This window comes from Danio rerio, chromosome 20, assembly GCF_052040795.2.
Source record: "Danio rerio strain M-AB ecotype USA chromosome 20, GRCz13ab, whole genome shotgun sequence".
Lineage (NCBI taxonomy): Eukaryota > Metazoa > Chordata > Actinopteri > Cypriniformes > Danionidae > Danio > Danio rerio.
Genome location: NC_141040.1, coordinates 1,382,769 through 1,406,065, shown reverse-complemented (window position 1 = coordinate 1,406,065; position 23,297 = coordinate 1,382,769). Strand labels below are relative to the sequence as shown.

The 23,297-nt window shown below is 42.0% G+C and overlaps 1 protein-coding gene and 1 long non-coding RNA gene across 2 annotated transcripts; one reads left to right on the top strand and one right to left on the bottom strand.

Annotated features, from left to right (window-relative positions):
* Nucleotides 1-447: 447 nt before the first annotated feature.
* Nucleotides 448-22,392, bottom strand: tab2 (TGF-beta activated kinase 1 (MAP3K7) binding protein 2). The gene is given in 7 exon segments (NM_001316693.3): nt 448-2,195; nt 4,001-4,099; nt 6,621-6,714; nt 9,135-9,295; nt 10,742-12,275; nt 13,840-14,006; nt 22,117-22,392. Coding segments are annotated over 6 exon segments (2,136 nt in total). The 5' UTR covers nt 13,942-14,006; nt 22,117-22,392; the 3' UTR covers nt 448-2,049.
* Nucleotides 16,787-22,357, top strand: LOC147839001 (uncharacterized). Its single transcript, XR_015518144.1, has 2 exons — nt 16,787-18,704; nt 18,919-22,357. It is a non-coding gene; the product is annotated as an uncharacterized LOC147839001 (long non-coding RNA).
* Nucleotides 22,393-23,297: the final 905 nt, after the last annotated feature.

The window sequence follows — 23,297 nt, the reverse complement described above, 5'->3', positions numbered from 1 at the left end:
CCTTCCCCTTTCTCTGCTCCCAATACTTTCCTGTCTGCAACCTCTACTGTCCGATCCAAATAAAGATAAAAAGTCAGAAACTTGTAAATAACGCATGAAAGAATAAAGTTATGTTAAAACCAAGCACACCATTGATTTTCTTGTGAAATTCCCAATAAGTTGACGTGTCACATGACCCTCTTCCTATCGACAAAACAAAAGTTGGATCCAAGATGGCCGACTTTAAAATGGCCACCACTCATTTACCCAGTTTGCACATATACTAATGTGCCACAAACAGGACGTTAATATCACCAACCATTCCCATTTTATTAAGGTGCATCCAAATAAATGGCCCACCCTGTAGAAACCTCCAGGCAGGTGTGTTGAAGTTGGAGCTAAGATCAGCAGGACACCCTTATCCTAATTGAATCTGAATATTTAAAAAAAAAATCCAGCAAAGGAAACATTCATGTTTTGTGTTTTAATTATTATTTATACTATAATCATCCTTAATTTTACAAATAACTTATGAGTTTTCCCAGCTAAGATTACCAAAACAAAAAGACCGAATCTCCAAAAGACGTCTCTCCTGGTTTTCTTTTAAAAACAGATTTAATGGTTTCTTTGGGTTGTTGCAGAGTTAGTGAAACCAGCACAGAAAGACGAAAACAGAAAAGCAGACCGAGTAAACCTCCAGCCTTCAGAAACCAGCATGTGGAGAAGGTGTATTTGTTTCTTTTATAAATAACAGCCTCATTCAACTGGTCAATGCACACGTTATGCATTCGCACTCCTGTGAGGATGAACGATGAGACATTGCTTTTCTGCAATAGAGCTTTCGCTCGATAAACTTTTAAACTTACAAAACACTTCCGAGGATCCGTTTCAATCCGTGCGCAAGCGAAGGCACTGTGCGTGTACCACATATAACCGTAACAAAGGCACATGGAGAAAGGTTTCGTCGGCTCTTCCTGTGTTTTGTGGCAATTTATAAAACCTGAGCCACAAAGGCTAGCGAGCACTGAGCGTGTTTTCATCCAAGTCTTTTCTCTTAAGCCCACATGACTGCAAATACTCTGAAGAAGCTTCATCAATGCATAGCAAGGAAAGATGTTTGGCACAAGGGTATAAACTCTCCTAATAGTAAACCTACATTCCAGTTGTCACAAAGGAAAGCATTTGATATCGAGGGCTTTGATGGGTTTCCTGCGAAGTCCTTTGACCGCTCTGAGGTCAAGTACCTTATTAATAAAATCTAGATCTGTTTTGCTGCATGTGCAGCTCGTACGCTGATACGGTGCAGAGCATTTCGCCGCTTGCACTTGCACATCCCTTTAAAGTTCTCAAGAAAGCTGACGATGGGAATCCATACTGACTTGACAGAAACGAAAAACAGAGAAATAAATGATGTCTATAACGCTATACTTACAGGACATACATGTGAAATCTCCAGAGATAAAATGGCCATGGAGGAGCTCACTCTAAAACTATGTACAGTAAATTCTGTGTTGCCTTTTGAAACTGTACATCTAACGCATGCACTTTTTTCTGTCCTTTTTTTTTTTTTTTAGCAAACAAAATAACTGAGTTTAGCAGATTCCGCCTATCATCCTTTGGGAACAAAGTCAGAAAAACAGTCACCGTCCGTTCCCATGAATAAGGCACACTGGCATCCGTACGCGCGCGCACACACATGTAAACCGTGTGTGTGTGTGTGTGGACGTAATAAACATGTTAATATCAGCCTCTTTACAGGTTAACTTTCCCTTGATCTTACACACACACACACACACACACACACACACACACACACACACAAACACACACACACACACACACATTCTATACAGAGACAAAAGAGCTGTAAACATCATCCAGTCTACACACACACACACACACACACACACACACACACACACACACACACACACACACACACACACAATGACACTGTGAGAAGGGAAAGACGAAGCTTTAGACAGAAAGCCTCCAGCAGATGAGTCCTGGCGGAGGCCAAACGGTGGCAGTCTCCACGTTTACACGTGCTGTGTGTCGTGTGTGTGTGGCTCAGAAATTGCGTGGGAATTCACACTCTTCACATCGGTTGAGGGCGGGGTGGTTGAGGAAGGTGCAGGCGGTGCAGCTCCACTGAACGCCATCGTCCTCCTCGGGCTCTGACAGCACACGCACACCCGCATCCGTCCGGCTCACCTCTGACAGAAAACACGGCACACATGATTCAGGATATGGTGAACAAACAACGTGCACTGACTCAACATTGGCTGATCTTCCTGTACAATTTACAAAACCTGAGCTAAAACGGCCACAAATTTCTGATGGTAAATGATACTAAGCGTTTACTATTTTAGGTCTGTTAGGATTACCTAAATGATTTACATTTTCTAAATGCCAAAATAATGAGAGAATTGTTTAATCATTTCTAGTCAGTCAAAAGTTTACACACATTTCCTTGGTATATTTTTAGCTTTGCTTTTAAACTTTGGTCAAGTGTTTTGGGTCTCCTTCCACAAGCTTCTCTCAATAGTTTGCAGGAATTTTGGCCCATTCCTCCTGACAGAATTGCTGTAACTGAGTCAGACTTGTAGGCTGTCTTGCTCGCACAAGATTTTTCAACTCTGCCCACACATTCTCTATAGGATTGAGATCAGGGCTTTGTGATGGCCACTCCAAAACATTCACTCTAATGTACTTAAAGCATATTTGAACTAGTTTGGCAGTATGCTGAGGGTCATGGTCTGTCTGGAAGATCCATTTGTGGCCAAGTTGTAATGTCCTGGCTGATGCATTGAGATGTTGCTTCAGTATTTCTCCATAATGTTCTGTCTTCATGATGCCATCTATGCTGTGAAGTGGACCAGTTCCTCCTGCAGCAAAACAGCCCCACAACATGATGCTGCCGCCCCCATACTGCACAGTTGGGATGGTGTTCTAGGCTTGTTGATTTCCCCTTTGTCCTCCACATGTAACACTGCTCATTATGGCCAAACAGTTCAATCTGAGTTCCATCAGAGCACAGGACATGTCTCCACACATCAGTCTATTCCCAGTGTCATTCAGCTAATGGTAAACTGGTTTTGTGTTGATTCTGGCTTGTTGATTTTCCCATGTTGTCACACAAGGAAGCAGTGTGTTTGAGCTTTTCCTTCAATACTATTCTACAGTTGTGCCTCACATTAACTCAAATGTTGTCAATTAGCCAATCAGAAACCTCCAAAACCTCGACATCATCATCTGAGCTTTTCCAGAGGCAGAATAATCTGATTGTGTGTAAACTTGACTTTCAACAAGAGTCATAACAACCTCAATGACAGTTACAATGACAGTCCATATGTCCATACTTATGCTGGGTTCACACCAAACAGGAAATTAAGGCCTAATTCCAATTCTATTTTTGTACCCCTTCCCCTTGGCCCTCACAACTTAGGGTTAGGGGGAAGGGCTTTAAAATGTACCCTTAAGAATTGGCGCTAACTGGGCAAAGGAGGCAGGTGTAGCAAAAGTATAGGTGTGAAAGCATCCTAAGACTTTTTCCAAAAGATTAAATATTAATGCAAACACTGTGAGAATGTCCTTGCTCCATTGAAACATTTTGAAAAAGAATAAATATTTCTCAGAAGGGTTAATAATCGTGCCCTCAGCTACAGTTAGGAAGCAGAGTTAGAAGTGAGAAGGATGGCGGAGCAGAAAGCCAGAAAAGGACCCACCCGTGGGCACAGCGGCGGCAGGAGGAGGTACAGGAGGCAGAGACGGGTCTCTCTTTAACTTTGAGCTCACATTTATTCTGCGGCCTCTCCTGTCTAGAGAACCTGTGTGATCTGCAGCTGAAGAGCCCCACAACACGACACACGGATGGAAAACAGAGAGAGCAGGACAGAGAAACAAACGGAGCATGAGAAGGTGGAGAAATGACAGAAAACATTACTGCAGAAGCAGAGATGTCAGGACTATGCTACAGGCGTAAAACAGAGCCAGGGTAAAGTGTTTCTCCGGATCTTACCTGCTTTTGTAGGACCTTTAAGGGGTTTTGGAGGTACAGGACCCAAAAAACCAAGGTTGTCGTAAAAATTGTGAATGGCAATGGGATTAAAGTCTGGTCCTAAAGGTGTGGAGAACAAACCGTCAACAATTACTGAAAAACTACACACTGCTAAAACACATCAAACAGGCAAGGAAGAAAAGTTTCAGGGTTTCTGCAGCTTTCACCAAGTTACATTCAAGACATTTTTAAGCCCATTATGAATTCAATTTTAGACTTATACAGGGTTAAATGCTCAGTATTTTTTTTTTTCGAACATACCAGTTAATAAAGATTTTCACTTACCCTATCAAAAATTAATAAAAAATGTAATGCATTTAATAATGCAATAATAATAATTTTTGTTTATATAATTTTTTTGCAATTTTCAAATACACCTATTCACAAACTCTATAATCTATAACAAGAATAGAGCAAAACAGCTGTAAATTACTTCAGTGTACAATAAAAATAATTTAATAATAAAAATATAGGTCAGTCAGGTCAGTATCCTCAGCAGTGAATAAAGAGAGAACTTTAAAGCAAATGCCACAGTAAGGAAATAATTAAAAGGTTAAAAGATTAATTGAGATTGTATGGGAGTTAATGGCCAGATCGGGTAGTTATACATAAAGAACGGAAAACTAAGACCTGTTACAAAAAAAAGATTTCAGACCTACAGCACAACATTTTAGTAGATTTAAGACTTTTTAAGACCCTGCAGGTACCCTGAGTTAAAGGACAAACTGCTGCAGTCTTTAAAAATGTCCAGTAGGTGGCACACATGTGAATGAGCTCAGACTGTAAATATTTTTGATGCAGCTGCAGCACAGGCCACACACTTCACCAGGCAAACCAACATACTCAAGAAAACCGAGCAAACTATTTTAGGACTATTTGATGATTTAAAAGAAATGGAATAAAGTGTACTGCAAAAACAACTGCACAATCCTGTTTTCTAAAACTCCTCTTACATGTTGATAAATGCAGACAGCACTACATGAGCGAACAGCGCCATCTAGAGGCTGAGTGTGGTGTTTGACTGTAGTCTTCATTTTTGACAGTACAACATATTTCTAAAATTAATTACTGCTGAGGTAAAGTAGTGGCATGATTTCATCATTCCTTAATTAAATATATATATACAGTTGAAGTCAGTATTATTAGCCCCCTTTTTATTTTTCCCTAGTTTCTGATTAACGGAGAGCAGATTTCTTCAACACATTTCTCATCATAACAGTGTTAATAACTCATCTCTAATAACTAATTTATTTTATCTTTGTCATGATGACAGTAAATAATATTAGACTAGATATTCTTCAAGATGCTAGTATTCGACTTAAAGTGACATTTAAAGGCTTAACTAGGGTAATTAGGGTAACTAGGCAGGTTAGAGTAATTAGGCAAGTTATTGTATAACGATGGTTTGCTCTAGGTTATCGAAAAAATATATTGCTTAAAGGGGCTAATAATATTGACCTTAAAATGGTGTTTAAAAAATTAAAAACTGCTTTTATTCTAGCTGAAATAAAACAAATAAGACTTTCTCCAGAAGAAAAAATATTATCAGAAATACTGTGAACATTTCCGTGCTCTGTTTATTATTATTATTAAATCAAATTATTATTATTATAATAATTATTATTAAATTATTTGGATATATTTAAAATAGTAATAATATTTTAACTGTAACTGAATATTAATGATGGATGAAACCTTATTAGATTCTTTTCCAAAATCGTCCCCCCAATGTTGTTCACAAAACATAACATACACTCACTTTGTTGTATAAAAGTTTTGATGGTTTTTTAATTTGAACGATTGAGCCTTTTCTCTACTAATGCCCACCTTTGCACTGTTTGTTGTTTATTTTTAACGTGCTGAGAGCCGTTCTGAAACCAGGTTTGATGGCTTCAGCCACACACACAGTACGTTTCTTAAATAATTTCAAGGTAAAGTGTAGCTGCAAGCAGCAATAATGGGGCCAAGCAGACCACAGGCTGAAAGAGCAAAGCAGTCCAGAGGCAGAATGAACGAAGGCACAAAATCAATGCCAAAAGTCTTGAATTAAAAAGCTTGTTGAATAGCACAAACTGAATAAAACAATGCACCGAATTAACAAATGCTTGCATTTTAACGACTTGATTTGCAGGGTTTGTATTTTTAGGTCCTGAAATTTAACACAGCTGTTTATTTAAGCTGTCAATAATTCAGCTAACAATATTTCAAACACGTTTTCATACTTATAAATTCAATAATTCATATTCAAATTCCAGATTTCACTTACAAAATATTGAATACTTGTATATTCAATATATTCAATGTAAATATCATATACTAAAAAATATGATTTATAATATATAAAAGGCAATTTCAGTTCATTTTATTTCAGTTTCCATAAATTCAGTGGCTCAAATTCGACTGTTAAAAGTCGACATCACATCCGGGAACTGCAGGAAATGCAGTAGACTGCAGATTGAAGATCACCTATGTAGGCTGCCATTCAAATCGCAGAGGAAGACGAAGAGGAGGAGGTGGAGAAGAAGAAGAATAAGTGCCTTCGCAGCTTTGCTGCTTGGCCCCCAATCAGCATGGTACTCACCTCGTGTCTGAAGAAGGTCAATCTCTTTGGTTAAACAGTCAATATCAATCTGTAGAAGCCTGTTTTTACACCTCAACTGCTGCATCTCCTCAATCTGAAAATAAACAAACATTTGGTGCAATGACTCAAATATGCAACAAGATCATTATTTGTCTGCCTGTTGCTTGTTACTCATCAAGTCCAGCATGAAGTCACACTGATCTACATAAAGAAGGTACAGATCAATTCATGCAAGGACAAACAGATTCAAATAGTTTTATTCCAAGCGCAATAACCATTCCTAATGCAGACTCAAGGCAATTCTGATGCACTGGTCACATAATTAGATTACATCTTCAAAACCTTGATTTACCACAGCAAAAAACACTTTCAAAACTGTCACAGTAACAGAGATGAGGGTAAAAGAGTTGACATTTTCCATCATTCTGTGCTTTAGCTCCTCAAACTAGACTCCACTTCATTAAAAACAGTAATATGACGAAAATGCATATGAATTGACTGAAATCTCACAGTAACAGAGTCGACACATAATTAACCCACTATTGCCTCAACGCCTTCCAGAATTACCAGCCACAGGAAGTGACATGGCTTTTCAGATTGTTCTGCCTTTTGATAACCGATCTAACAGAGTTAACCAGAACACAGAGGCAGACACTAAATGTGTTTTTAATACTGAAATCACAAATACTAAAGAAAACAGACATGTCATGCAAATGTTTTACTTGGTAAACACATGAAAAAGATGATAAATGAAGCGTTCATTATGTACTATTATTCAGAAGGCAGAGACGGTCAAAAATAGGTCTAGAGCAGGGGTGTCAAACTCAATTCCTGGAGGGCCGAAGCCCTGCACAGTTTAGTTCCAACCCTGCTCCAACACACTTACCTGTAGGTTTCAAACAAGCCTGAAGGACTCAATTAGATTGATCAGGTGTGTTTAATTAGGGTTGGAACTAAACTGTGCAGAGCTGCGGCCCTCCAGGAACTGAGTTTGACACCTGTGGGCTAGAGGGAGTAGTAAAATTTGTATTATTGAAATCTATTTCATTAAAGTTTTCATTTTCAATGAATAGGTTTATCACCCATATATATATATATATATATATATATATATATATATATATATATATATATATATATATATATATATATATATATATATATATATATATATAAACAAACAGTTGAAACCAGAAGTTTACAAACACTAAGTATGGGAACATAACCATTTTTTAAAATGTCTGATGGCAAATAATACTAAATGTTTACTATTTTAGGTCTGTTAGGATTACCTAAATGATTTACATTTGCTAAATGCCAGAATAATGAGATCATTCTTTATTAATTTCTAGACAATCAAAAGTTTACACACATTTGCTTGGTGTTTTTTAGCTTTGCTTTTAAACTGTATAACTTTGGTCAAGTGTTTTGGGTCTCCTTCCACAAGCTTCTCACAATAGTTTGCAGGAATTTTGGCCCATTCCTCCTGACAGAATTGCTGTAACTGAGTCAGATTTGTTGGCTGTCTTGCTCACACAAGCTTTCTCAACTCTGCCCATGAATTCTCTATAGGATTGAGATCAGGGCTTTGTGATGGCCACTCCAAAACATTCACTCTGTAGTCCTTAAAGCACATTTGAACTAGTTTGGCAGTATGCTTAGGGTCATGGTCTGTTTGGACCCATTTGTGGTCAAGTTTTAATGTCCTGGCTGATGTGTTGAGATGTTGCTTCAGTATTTCTCCATAATGTTCTTTCTTCATGATGCCATCTATGCTGTGAAGTGGACCAGTCCCTCCTGCAGCAAAACAGCCCCACAACATGATGCTGCCGCCCCCATACTGCACAGTTGGGATGGTGTTCTAGGCTTGTTGATTTCCCCTTTGTCCTCTAGATGTAACACTGCTCATTATGGCCAAACAGTTCAATCTTAGCTCCATCAGAGCACAGGACATGTCTCCAAACATCAGTCTATTCCCAGTGTCATTCAGCTAATTGTAATCTGGTTTTGTGTTGATTCTGGCTTGTTGATTTCCCCATGTTGTCACACAAGGAAGCAGTGTGTTTGAGCTTTTCCTTCAATACTATTCTACAGTTGTGCCTCACATTAACTCAAATGTTGTCAATTAGCCAATCAGAAACCTCCAAAACCTCGACATCATCACCTGAGCTTTTCCAGAGGCAGAATAATCTGATTGTGTGTAAACTTGACTTCCAACAAGAGTTATAACAACTTCTCAAACAATATCTCTCTCGTTATTCTGCTGTTAAGCAGAACAGAAACACATGTGATCATCCTGACTTACCTTTAAGAGTAAGAGTTTAGTCACATTAACATCTGACTTCTTTTAAATGGTTATGAGCCTTTTTATACAGCGTATAAACTTCTGCTTTCAACTGTATATATAACATATAACCAGTTTAGCAAAGCACCATTTATTTGTGCCAAATCCAGTATCTGAACCCTTCAGAAAGTCAGAAGTGTTGGGAGTGCAGAAAAGGAGCAGAAACTCACAGATGGGATCTGACAGAAAGCATTGGAACGCTGCAGTCGTCTCCTGGTCAGATCACTCTCCATCTCATTCACCTCTTCTTTTAGCTGCTCCAGCTTTCTCTTCTTCAGCTCTAACTCATGCCACAATCGCTCCATTCGGGCTCTCTGATGCACTAGCAAAGCTGGACAAATACACAAGACAAGTGCAGCGTTTATGTACACTTGGCTCACACACAGTACAAACATGCTAATGCAGCTTCCACAATGTGATGTTTTGAAATCGTATACATGAACAGTCGGATAAGGACTGGACTGTGGAAAACAGGATGTAAATGATGGTAGATAAATATCTATATATGATCATCTGCTGAGTAAGCTTTTAAAACTGAAGCTTTGAATGATCCTTGGTGGTTTAGTTTAGTTCTGTCTAGGGCTGGGCGATATGGCAAAAATTGATATGACATATTTCTTAATTTTGGTCAATACGATATAATTTCGATATGAACAATATTAAAAACACAGAGAAAAAACTGGCAAGAACGCACGCGATGGATGTCTACAAATGTCTGCAAAGACTTTAATACCTCCAGGCTCTTATAACTTTTTTGTTAATTAAAAAAAAAAAGTACAAAAAAAAATTAATGTTCACTTTTTATTTGCATTTAGCCTTTACAAACAGAACGTTAAACGTCCTTGAACATCCTTTAAGGGTTCTATCTGTCTATTTATATTTGTGTATGTAATTACCTAATTAAATTAAAAGGTTTAACATAAAATAGTTCTTATGTCAGCGCAATAGCCAAGTGGTTAGCGTGCCGACATATGAAGCAGTAGCATGTCAGGGCGTCCCGAGTTCGAATCCCGGCTCGAGGACATTTCCCAACCCTACCCCCCTCTCTTTCTCCCACTTCGCTTACTGTCCTATCTAATACTGTCCTATCTAATAAAGGCAAAAAGGGCAACAAAAAAAAAAAATAGTTCTTATATATTTTATATAGTCTATTTGTATAGACTAATATTTTATATAACACACAGGGCTCAACAATAAGGACTGCCTAGTGGCTCAGGACCAGCGTGAAAGATGCTCGGGGCAGTAGACAGGATTGAAAGTGTCAGATGATGTCAGAGACATCTGCCTTTGCACCCTCAAATGTGTCATTAAGCTTGACGTGTCCACCCCTACACACAAGTTTTGTAAAGCGTCTGCTTCACGTTGCCGTGTCAGAATCCTTGCTAGTAAAATACGCTTTAGAACTCTTCGTTTAAGCAAACTTGATGAACGCGATCATGCGTGTTGATCTGAAGAGAGTCGCTCTCGCTCACCGAATGCGCTGTACTGTGTGCGTTCCCTAAGCAACACGAACAAACGCCTGACATCGGCTGTCCGTATTCCTCAAATTGTTTATAATTAAATGTTTAGAGATGGTGTGACAACGCGTACCTATATGAGCCTTTGTTGCACCCATTGATGTTTCTTCCGTCCTTGTCGCAGCACCAGTGGCACCGAAATTAGGCACCGAAATTCATATGCTAATTTGATCCGGTACATACCGATTACAAAGGTATCGGTGCTATAATGGCACCGGGTTTCAGTACACAACCCTAACTGAAGCTGCAGAAAGTCGTACCTTGTGTGTATGCAGCGTCGTCAGCACCCATGCTGAGTCTGCGGGGCTCCACGGCTTTGTCCCGCATCGGGTCCGGCTGGCTTATCTCCGGCTCTGCATAGTGGTGATCGGCAGGCAGGCTAAGCATGTTGTTCGGCTCAAACGTTGGCGACACCACTCCAGGAGACACTGATGGGGGTTTATTGGGGGACACAGTGATTTTAAAGGTGTATTTGGTGTTGGGCTGCGTTACAACCACCCGAGGCGATGTGGCCGTGCCTCCAGCTCCAACGGAGGGACGGGATTTGGGCGGGTGGTGGTGTATATACGCAGGACCCATGCTCATCTGGCTTCCCAAAGCCCGCAGGCCAGCGGGACCCTGCAGCGCGGGATTAGCAGAGATGTAGACTGTAGGCGGGTTCCTGCCCCCTCCGTCATCCGCAGAGGTGTTTGCAGAAAAGTAGATCTTCGGCTGCGAGCGAGGGGTGTTGGGGACAAGGGCGCAGTCTTCCGACGGGGCGGTAGCAGCAGTGGGTGGAGACGGAGAGATGTAGACGGTGGGCTGGCTGCGGCTGAGGCCCGCGCCGCCGATGGAGATGGGTGTGGAAGACCCGGAACTTGAAGCCAGAGAGGTGCAGGAGGAGGGGCAGGAAGAAGAGGTGGAGCTGCAGGCGGAGCGTGGGGCGGAGCTGGAGCGCAGGAGCGAGGATGAACCTGAACCCCTCTGGGGAGACTCCAGCTTTATCTCTATCTGGTTCTTGCGGGGGCCAGTGGAGATGTTCTGGATGTTATACTGGCTGAAGGAGGAGCCGGACGAGGGCAGAGGCGATGAGGAGACGGCCTGGGAGGCCACCGCGGAGGGTATGGAGGGTGCCTGTGTGTTGGTGGGTGAGCTGATAGGCATGTAGACATGAGAGGTTTGGTGCTGGCTCCAGGAGCTCTGCGGTGCTGCAGGATGGGTGATCTGGTAGATCTGCTGCGCGGGCTGGGATGTGGGGCTGTACTGCGCTCGGCATTGCACCTGACGGGTCGAGCCTGGCTGTGTCACGTAGGGCCGAATATAGATGGAGTTGGGACTGTTCAGACCCGACTGAGGCCCTCCGTGAATGTGCAGGGAGGTAGGAGTATTTCGGCCGGTGTTGGGCGCCAGCGTTACCGTGATGGGGTTGAAGCGTGGGGCTTGAGGTGGCGCGTGACCTTTGCCCCCAACCTGGTACAGGCCCAGGTGCTGAGGAGGCTGTGGCTTGCGGGTGGACTCCATGCTAAGGCTGGCGGGCGTGTGTGTAGGCACAGAGGGCGTTTCAGGCTGGTAGAACTCCGACAGGGCGGACGGCACATTTAGGGGCCCGTCGCTCACACTGGGGGCGAGAGTCCGGCTGCCGTTCATCCCGACTGCATCTCGCTGCACTGCACCATGGGTATTCTGGGAGACGCCAAGGTTGAGCTGGGTCATGTGATTGCGGAGATCTGTCAAACTCTGGCTGCCTTCACTGTACAGGAAACGAGGGCTCACCTTGGTCAGATACTCACAGCACGCAGCCAAATCACTCTTGTTCTGAGGAAAGAAGAGAGAGAGAGATCTTTCAGAGTGAGCTTCTTAAGTTAAATTTAATAGCTTTTACTACCTTTTTTAATACCTTAAAGACAGTTAATACCAGCACCACTTAAGCCCTGTGCATGTCTTTTTCTCTGTTTCTTTTTTAATATAGATTTATATAACATTAATGCACATCAGTAACTCGCCAGTAACTTATTTAATGCATGTTCATGTAAGAAAACATTGTAAATAATTGGAAATCTGGCGACCGCAATCATCAAACCCTTCAGAACAACTGTGGTCGGAACCAAAGTTCACAGGTCTGTGTTCTCTGAACTCCTCTCAAGCGGTGGACGTCTTCATTCTGTTTGCTTGCCGCCGAACCGCTTCATAGCTCATTACCATAAAGTTGACTTGATTTCAACTTTTCTCGACGCCCACATCGGCGAATATGCGCTCGCCGCTACTCCTCGCCGCTTATCGCCGCCGGCTCTCATTGAAAATGAATGATTTCCGGCTACTTTGACGCTCTTGCCGCTTTCGGTGTGAACGTACGGTAATACGTCTTGGTATTTTAGAACGAAAATGATCCACATCCTGTTTTACCTAGCATTTCTGAACAGCCCTCTGTCCGCTGAAAACGCAGATCACGTGACCACACACACATATATACATACACACACCCACTGCATGCTGCACACTGTCATGACAGAGAGCAGTGCACGTTGTACAGTTTATAGTCGTCTCACTATAGTTGTTAAACGTAATATTAAAACATCCCAAGAGTCTCTATGCATTCGCGGGACTCATAATGCCCGCAAACGAGTGATAATACCCTGGAAATCACACATTTCCCTCCCGGTCCTCAAATAAGTCACGCACCCTTCGCACCCCCGGATCCCTCCTCGCTCTTCAGAGCACGTCGCGCGCACTCTATCAAACCCCCTACCCCACACCCCCCGGTAATCACATGATGACGATGCCATCGTCCATCGCGATGTTTCACATTAGACATCGTACGATGCCAAATTGGTCGACATCGCCCAACCCTAGGGGACACGCTGGCTTTGTCCAGGATGCCCTCTCCCTTTATTTAGTTGTATTTAACAATGACCATGCACATATTATACACACAGACATCACCTTTTTAAAAAGGACACGGTATATAAACATAGTTGACCTTCAGTATAAACTGTATACAGTCCACCCTGTACACAACACCTAATGTTCTGATTTTGAATTAGATTTACTTTTAAACAGCTTACAGTAAGATTATTTATTAAATACATTTACAAATACGAAAACGAAGGAGGTTTTTGCTACAATTTTAGTAAGTTTAACCCAGTTTTTTATGTACACAATGCAGTTTCCGATTTTTGTTTGAAGTTTCTCGTTTTTATTTTAAATCAGTTAACGACAATCACTTTAGTTTTCGTTTTTTCGTTCGTTTTCGTTAACTATAATAACCTTGCTTTGAAATCAAAAAACGGTCATTATAATAAAAGTCAATAAGGCAAAAACAGCCACTAACATCACGAAAGAGGCCCTCATCCAGCCAGAGTTTGTGCAGAGCAGCTCTCACCTGTAGGACACACTCACACACCACGTCCTCTGGTACTTCTGGAAACTTTTGCCGCAGGTGGTGCAGAACCTGGTTGTCAATCTGCTGGTTTCCCTGTGCCATTCGTCAAATGCCAAAACCGAACGGACTTGACCACAGCACATGCGCTCACACTATCATAGCATCTTCTGGAAAAAAAGAAGAACGAGAAGGGAAAAACAGTAATGTCAATGAAACTCTTTAGAAAAACAGGGTTTCTGCTGATGGGCTTATGCAGGGCCCTGAGGTATCGACGACTGATGAAAGCGCTCACTGCTGCTCAAAACCCCAACAGGCTGATGGGTAGGCTCGCTAATACTCAGACAATGGTCCTAGACCACAAATTGGAAAATATCGAGGTGAAACTAGCAGCTTTGCAACAACATTTAGCCAGATCTGGAGACGAGTGACGGACATTAAATATCTGTGAAATTTGCAGATATTGACCCAAGGTTGAAGTACTTTTCTACTCTTTCGGCTCCCCTGTGTTTTCAAGAAAAACAACTTCTCCTGGAGAGCAAGATAAGGAGACACTCTGAAATTCCTGCTCCCTGTCAAGGACACCTGTTGGACTCACACACACACGCATACACAGCTACAGAGAGACAGTCATCCACTGGAGGAGGAAGGCGAGTCTGTGACCAGCGCCCCCTGGCTGCAGGAGTTTAAAGGGCACATAGGTTACCCCTTTTTTCATATTTAATATAAGTCTTTTGTGTCCCCAGAAAGTGTCTGTAAAGTTTCAGCTCAAAACTCACATTAGAGTATTTATGATAGCTGTCTGAAGTGTCTGTATTATAGCTGGGAAAGGGTTGTTGCTGTTTTTTTGCACTGGGCCCAATGACTGTAAAAAATATGGACGACGCGACAGCCCTTTTTCCCATTGAACGCCTTGAGGGCAAAACGCCTGCTTGACGGGCACAAACTGTCGCAAAAGACTGCTGAAATTGGAGCCTTGACATGCGCAGAAGGACTGTCTGATGGAGCCAGAGGAGGAGCCGCGAAAATGAGCGGCGTCGAGCTTCCAATCAAACGCTTTATGTAAAATCAACTACGCCCCCCGAACTTCAGCATGCGTTTGCTGTCATATCAACACAAATGGATGTAATAACGTTAACAAATATGAGGGTTTTATATATTCAATCGCGCCAGCTCCACACCGCAGCGCATAACTTACTCGCGGCGTCGCGGGCTGATTCCGGCTCGCATGCGGCAGCGCCGGCTCGCTCAGCCGCCGCATCTGGCTCGATTGACTCGGGCTGGAATTGGGTAGTGAGTCTAGGCATCCGGAGTAGGTCCAGCAGAGGTAACATTAGTCAGTCTGAGCTCTAAGAGATAAGTCTCCGGCAGGCGAGAATCTAGCCGGAACTGTGTTTTGCTATCTGGGTGGTTAGGCGTGTATCAGCAAACTAATAAAGCCTGAAAAAAGCCCTGAACTTAGCAAATAAACAGTGTTCCACCAGGATCATGTATGTCAGAAACTATAGTTTACTGCTGAACTCATTTTGTCATGGTAAAATAACACAGAAATCGAATAACAACATTTCAGTCTACTTCAGTCTCCTGCCGAAGCTCAGACGCGCTGCTTTGAGAAACTGTCAATCACAGCTGTCAATCACAATGACACGCCCAGCATTAAATTACTGCTAAAAACAAACTGTTTACAAAAATGAAGATCTGCACCTATTTCAGCACAATAACCAGTGCCTTAATCCACCAGAACCATCTTTCGGGACATTTTATTGCAAGTGTAATATTTTTTTTTATTTGGGCTCAAGTCTCCTTCATTAACACGGAGGAGGCGGGCTTTATGACTTGTACTGCAGCCAGCCCCCAGGGGGCGATCTAACGGCCGAGACCTTCACTCAAACGCAGGCTTGCGGCACACTTGACTGGGCCTTTAAGGCGAGTCATCCCCGCCCACCGATCCCACGTGCCAGACAGCATGCCTCAACATGCCCTCGGCTGTCTCAGGAAGCAGATCCTACGTAACGTTTGTGAGAAATTCTACAGTAAGAACTTTACCAATCAGTATTAGATGCGTTTTTTTGTGGAGTTGCAACAATGAGTTCACGCACACACAGCGCAGACACACACACATCACATAGCACAGACACGTAGCAAGGCACACACGCACATACATAGCGTAGAGACGCAGGCAGACACACACACACATAGCACAGACAAGTAGCGCAGACACACACACGCATACATAGCGTAGAGACGCAGGCAGACACACACACACATAGCACAGACAAGTAGCGCAGACACACACACACATACATAACGTAGAGACGCAGACAGACACACACACACATAGCACAGACAAGTAGCGCAGACACACACACGGATACATAGCGTAGAGACGCAAGCAGACACACACACACATAGCACAGACAAGTAGCGCAGACACACACACGCATACATAGCGTAGAGACGCAGGCAGACACACACACACATAGCACAGACAAGTAGCGCAGACACACACACACATACATAGCGTAGAGACGCAGACAGACACACACACACATAGCACAGACAAGTAGCGCAGACACACACGCACATACATAGCGTAGAGACGCAGGCAGACACACACACATAGCACAGACAAGTAGCGCAGACACACACGCACATACATAGCGTAGAGACGCAGGCAGACACACACACATAGCACAGACAAGTAGCGCAAACACACACACACATATAGGTAGAGACGCAGACACACACAGAGAGACACACGAGGCTGTGGTGATGAAGTGAATGGCTGTACTTCATTACACACGTGCACACGTTTTAAAACATGTTAAACTTGTAAAACTCACTCTTGATCACGTCTGATGATGATTGTTGATCCTAGCGAACTGTACAGACCTTTTATTCCCGGTTGCTTTGCGCTCGTCCTGTCTTGTCGATATGAGTATATGCGTTACTATGGAGACATGTTAATGCGCGCAGCTGTCAATCAATATTGGTGGGCGGGGAGATTGCACTCCTACGTAAAGTTGCGGTCGATCTGAAAGCCGCTCCAATTAGTCCACCGTTTATATGTCGTTAAATTTGAAAAAAAGGACTGTGTGTGTTTATATCAGCCCAATACGACAGTATATACACTATACTTACACACATGTCTGTCCAAACAAGTGAAGCATTTACTACTTTTAGGAGATCCATTTCTAAACAGCCAAACACAGATTTGAAGAATGATGTGGGGAGCGTGTCAAGACTGCAGGTTGACGTTTTCATAATTTGCACGACCTCTTTTGAGATTTTACCATTACTTGCCATGAAATCAGACATAATGCCTGATTTCTTAAGTTGTGGTTGAGCTTAAGAATAAAGTACAGTTTAAAAGCTTAACTAGGCTAATTAAGCAAGTTAATGGACAACAGTTTCATTAATGCAAAACATAAAATCAACAGTTGCATTTAAACTTTTCTTTCGATAAATCAGGCGAATAAACCATGACAAAGCCGAAAAACCTAATAAAAGTCTCATCTGCCCTGACAGCATTTTTAAGTCATTACTGGTGCTGTTTCAACATGCAGTTAACGCTGCCTTCTGAAGCCTGGAGTAAAGGAGTGGTAAAGACACTGATTGCTTAATGCACTTCATCTCCATTTGTATGATTCTCAGGCAGATCACAGGCAAATGAAGACGATAATCCTTGCCGTGCGCATTTAATAAAGCTCAAATCCAGCATTGACACAGCACAATTATAACTGCTTAATATAATGAGATGTTGGGACTTGCGCTCATTTTGTATTGTACAAATGTAAAAAGATTTAAATGGAAGTTATTGAGTAACTAAATCAGGGCTGTCCAAACTCAGTCCTGGAGGGCCGGTGTCATGCAAAGTTTAGTTCTAACCCCAATTAGACACACCTGGGCTAGCTAATCAAGCTCTTACTAGAACTTTCTAGAAACATCCTTGCAGGTGTGTTGAGGCAAGTAGGAGCTAAAATCTACAGGACACCGGCCCTCCAGGATCTGCAATCAAGAAATCATTTGCATGCGTTTTAAAGGAATTACAAGACAGTTTAAGGCACAAAAAATGTACAAAGGCAGTGTGACCACGGCTTAGATCAATGGTTTTAAAGTCTATTAATGGGAGGGCCTCAGCAGCTCCAACTCACACTTGTAGTCTTGAACATCTTGATTAGTTGCATCAGTTGTGTTTGCGTAACATTAGAGTAAAACTGAGTAGGCATTGGCCGGTATAAGATTCAGTATAAGAAGCACGGCATGCCTGGATGAAGGTGCAGAAGTTATTTGCTTTTCAAATGTTTGTTGAATCGTGCGCAGACCAGTCGCTTTTGATGGGGATAGTCCTTTACTGCTTGAAACTATTGTCCTAAAAGAATAAAATATAAAATATAAAAATAAAATGTCTCTGACAACATGTTAAAAATGGTAGATAGATAGATAAATGGATGGACAGACGGACAGACGGACAGACGACAGACGGACAGACAGACAGATAGACAGACAGATAGACAGATAGATAGACAGATAGATAGATAGATAGATAGATAGATAGATAGATAGATAGATAGACATGGATGGATGGATGGATGGATGGATGGATGGATGTTGTACAATAGTTTTAAAACAAATTTTAACATCTCCACTGAATCTCATCCCTGTAAAACAGATCACCGTATAATTACTTTCTCACTGGCATAGTAACACTTGCTCCAATGTTACAGCTCAAGATGCACTAGATGGCGCTATGGAGTCATCTGCATATTCAATAAGGTATATAGCATATATATTTGACTTTTTATGAATAAAAAAAAAATGCAATGCAATCATCACCCACTAAGTGCACTACATCTGCACACTGCGCAGTAGAGGAGAGAAACAGACGAACTGCAGGAGATGCTCTGAGTCTGCAGCATTTCAACACAAACATTTTCAAGACTACAGAAACTCGAAGCTCTTCAGGCCAACTCATGGGGGAAATTCATGATAAATTAAAGCATTTGTGATATATTGGTGAATTGTACAGCAGAATCTACTTCAAATTACAGTAATACTAATAATATGTACGCTGAATAATAGTTTCTTTTTCCGCACCTTAACTTTAAGTGAATCTCTGTTTTTTATATATATATTTCGATCTTTGCATTTAATGAAGCCACTAAAATGTTAAACTAATTTATTAACAAATAAGTAAACACATTTAAAAAAGGACAAATATAACTTTATTTTATAGGGCCATAAGATAGATTCTGGTCAATCAACTCTACATTTGTACTTGAAATATGAATAAATACTTCATTATAAAAGCAATTCTGCAGTGTGCATGAATGAATAAGGTATTTAAACATCGCTTCCACTTTGAAAGAGAAGATGAGAGCTAATGAAAACTGCTCCTGCTCCAGACTGGGTAGGGTTCATAGAGTAAGTGACCACAGTAACTGACCTGGGCATGAGTTACCTCGCTTGTATGAACAGGCTTGACTTACTCTGCTTTGCCAGGTTTGACATTTACATTTATTAGTTCTTTCAACTAGGTGGGTCTGGAAAGCTTGCGCAAGCCTCCATTGAAAATAACGAACTTGCCCGCGTAAAAGACGCAATATGTGAATGGCCCTTAGTTAAAACTCTAAAGGCTGATTTATACTTGTGAGTCAAACGCCGGCGTATGCTACGGCGCTGACGCATAGCCCTTGGCCGTGGCCGTCGGCGTCGCTGACGTGCAACTCTCAAAAAATGTAACTACACGTCGCAACGACGCGTAGCGTAAGCTCTGTGATTGGTCGGCTTGGAAGCGCTGACGAGTCTGGGTGGGACCGAGAGCCGCGTGAATGGTGTGAGCCTGATGGAGCGATTGTTTACAAGTGTGGAGTCCCTTGAAGGAGCTCCAGATGGAAACTTTTGTTTTGTGTTTACCTCATGGTTAAAGTTGCTGCACGTCCGCCGGTTCCTGCCTCAAAATGAGCGAGTTTGAGCCACTTGTACATCTTGGAAGTGTTCAGGAAAAGCAAAACAGCAGCAAAGAAACTCGACACAGAGGAACATTTACACCTTACTGCCCACTAGCGTTTCGGAAGTGTTAATGCAGACCGACAGAGACAGCGCGCAGAAGTATAAATGCACAGCCATGCGCGTTGCATGCGCCGTGGGTTACACCGGTCACTTGACGCAGAACTATAAACCAGGCTTAAGCGATAGTTCATGTAGTGTGTGCATGGGTATTCGCCTCGGTGTGCAAGCTTGGAACTTTAAACTAGCGCACAGTGGGCATAACTTTAGGTTGCAGCAGATTTTTTTCCATGCAGAAGCCTTTACGATTAATTAACCGTGACGAATTAAATCGCGGTTAATAGTGAAATCGGTTAATCGTTGCATACCTAATCGTCACTTTAGAATTTAAGGTTTTATCTGACATTTTTTGTCAAAATGGAGTTATCGATATATTCGTATTAAATGACAACTTATTGTTTACATTAAGACTTAAAAAAACAAAAACAAACATTGCACACACACTGTTTGCTATATGGATTGCAAAAACTTTGAAGCTCAATGTCTCAAAATCATTCAGAACGCAGGGGGAATCTTATAATTCCAAGGTGATGATATGTTTGAGAATTAATAATAACAATAGCCTACTCATATTAACCTTTATTTTACATCTACACAATCGTGATCTTGATTTTAAGCTAAACAAATCCTGATTCACATTTTAGCCAGAATCGTGCAGCCCTACAAGGTTTACATGGAATTGCTCCTGTGCAGTCTTTCATATAACCACTTCTGAAATATGACATACCAAGACAAATATGATTACAAAGAAGTTTAGACATAATGCAGGGTTCAACGCTAAGGATTTTTTCTACTGATCCATTCGGGCCAGTGGTTTAGATTTTTACTTGCCCTGCAAAAATGTTTACTGGCCCTACCAAAAAAAAAAGTAGGTAAGACTTTTTTTTGCCAAATATTTTAAATAATATGTCAAAAATAACGTCTGTAAATCTAGCATTTCAAAAGTTAATAAATAGTTAATGAGCAAAATTCTTAGTGTTATGCAAACAAAACGTCAAACGTCATCAGGGAAACGGTTTGAATTTCCGCTTAGTAAAAAAACTTTAGTGTGCCATTTGGGACGACACTACATACATATACTATCCTGTTGAGTAAGTGCATAATAGTGCATAGTGTGCCATTTGAGATGCAGCTTAGGTTATGGGGAAAAACAGCATGCTCAAAACATCACGGACGAACCGAAAAGCAATATAGTATCTACGACATCACAGAGAAGATAGCATTTAAAGACTTAAAAGCACAAACTTAAAATGCACGCAATTGACAAAAAGTCGGAGGCAAATTAAACTTTAGTGACAAGGCAGCACTGGCCCAGGCCAGTAATGATGCTGTCTACTGTCCCAAGTGTCTCTCACGCTGGCCCTGGGCCACCGGTCAGTCCTTATTGTTGAGCCCTGTAATGGAGCACTTATCATAATGTACATGTTTTAAAATCTCTTTCTGTGTATTAAAAACATCTTATCCAGGAATGAAGCATTGCATTTGTGTAATGTCACAGATTTAAGTGGCACTGGTAAACGTGTATTATTCTGTCCTGAAAGCTGGACTTTTTATTCTAGACATAACAGAAATTGCTTTTATATTATTTTATTTTATCATATTGTTTCAATTAGAAACGAGTGAAAGATCTGCCTGACATAAACAGAGCAACTATACTTCTGACAGGCAGAGCTTTCATTTGTTTTGAAAGGCCTGATTACCTAAAGAGTTGTTTCCTTTAAGAAGCAGACGACAAAACTAATAGAAAATCCTACTCCTGTCATTGCCCTGACGATCGATCAATAGTTAATGCAAAGAAATCATGCAACCATGAAAGAAACTTCAGTTTTCTAACATGGCAGGCTGCAACTTAGGATCATTCTATCCTGAAACATTTGTTCAAAATCACACAGAAATAGGCTCAGTAACTTTACTGAGCACATAGACGGTGTAAAGCATAATTTAGACGTCAACAGACTAAAAGAAATCTAAACAACGAGTTAGTGAATCAACCCGATCAGAGTAGACCGGATGCGGGGACGCAACAGGCTGGGGAAAGTTTTACAACTTTCTCATTGCGTTGTTAGCCTATAAGTGTGTGCACTAGCAATCAGAGCAGGCATTACAGACGAGCAGAAAGCCAAACAAATACGACTCAGTCAGCCGAGCTGTTCGGCGTCCTTCTCGATCTCGTAAACAGCCGAAAGGCCTAGAGTGAAGCGTTTTTCTCACCGTGTTGGGCGCCGCTCCCCGGGCCGCCTGCAACCCCCGAGACGCCGCGGCGGAACTGTGCTGGGCCGGGCCGCCAGCAGAACCAGGCCCGCTCGGGTACAGACCGCGGTGGGGGAGAAACACACGCCGCCCCGCTGCTTCTCAGACTCGGGAAATCTTCTGACAGCTCTTCTGCTTTTCCCCCCTCTGCTCCCCCTTATTTTCTCTCTTCCTTTTCACTTCCAACAGATAAGAATCAAAATAGTGTCACACAATATGGCGGCCGTGCAAGTAAGCGCCTATCGCGAGACTTTTCTCGGTCTTTTTTCTTCCTTCGCGCATCATCACACAGGGAAAGCTAACTTGCAAACCGCACTATGGAGAAGTCATACAGCTTCACGAACTCAGATTCGAGATTCTTCGTGACATTACAAATACTGATAACGAGTGCATTATACCGCGAGGAGGTTTAGAAAATATATATTAGAAAAATAAAATAAAGCACCCAGTCAAGAAAGCTAACATTGTGTTGTTGTTGTTGTTGTTGTTGCAAACACTGTTTTGGTTGTTGGAATGATAAAATGTCCATGAAGTTTTTTTTTTATTATGTCCTAAGGAAAAAAACAGCTTAAACCAGCCTAGGCTAGTTGGCTGGTTTTAGAGGGGTTTTGGCCACTTCCAGACTGGTCTTAGCTAGTCAGGCTGGGAGATGACCAGCTAAAACCAGCTTGACCAGCCTAGCCAGGCTGGGAGCCCTGCCAAAACCAGCTATGTCCAGTTTAAACCAGGCTGGTCAAGCTATTTGTAGCTGGATTTAGCTGGTCATTTTCCAGCCTGACCAGGTAAGACCAAATGGCCAAAACCCCTCTAAAACCAGGCTGGTCAACCAGCTAAAACCTAGGCTGGTTTAAGCTGGATTTTTCAGCAGGGGTATTTTATTTATTTTGTTTATAATAAAGATATCTGCAAATGACACAACCCAGCTAGCAAAATTCATGTGGTTCAAATCCGGCCCACACCAGACACTTGCATCCGGCTCACATACCACCTGGAATGATTGCAATTGGGCGGTCCACTCCTGTTTGCCAGATTTGGGCCACAATTTAGCAATAGCAATATCAAATATCAGCTAGAATTCAACCAAATGAACCAGAACTGACCCTTTTCTGGGCCACAATTTGCTTTTATTCTGGCCCAGATCC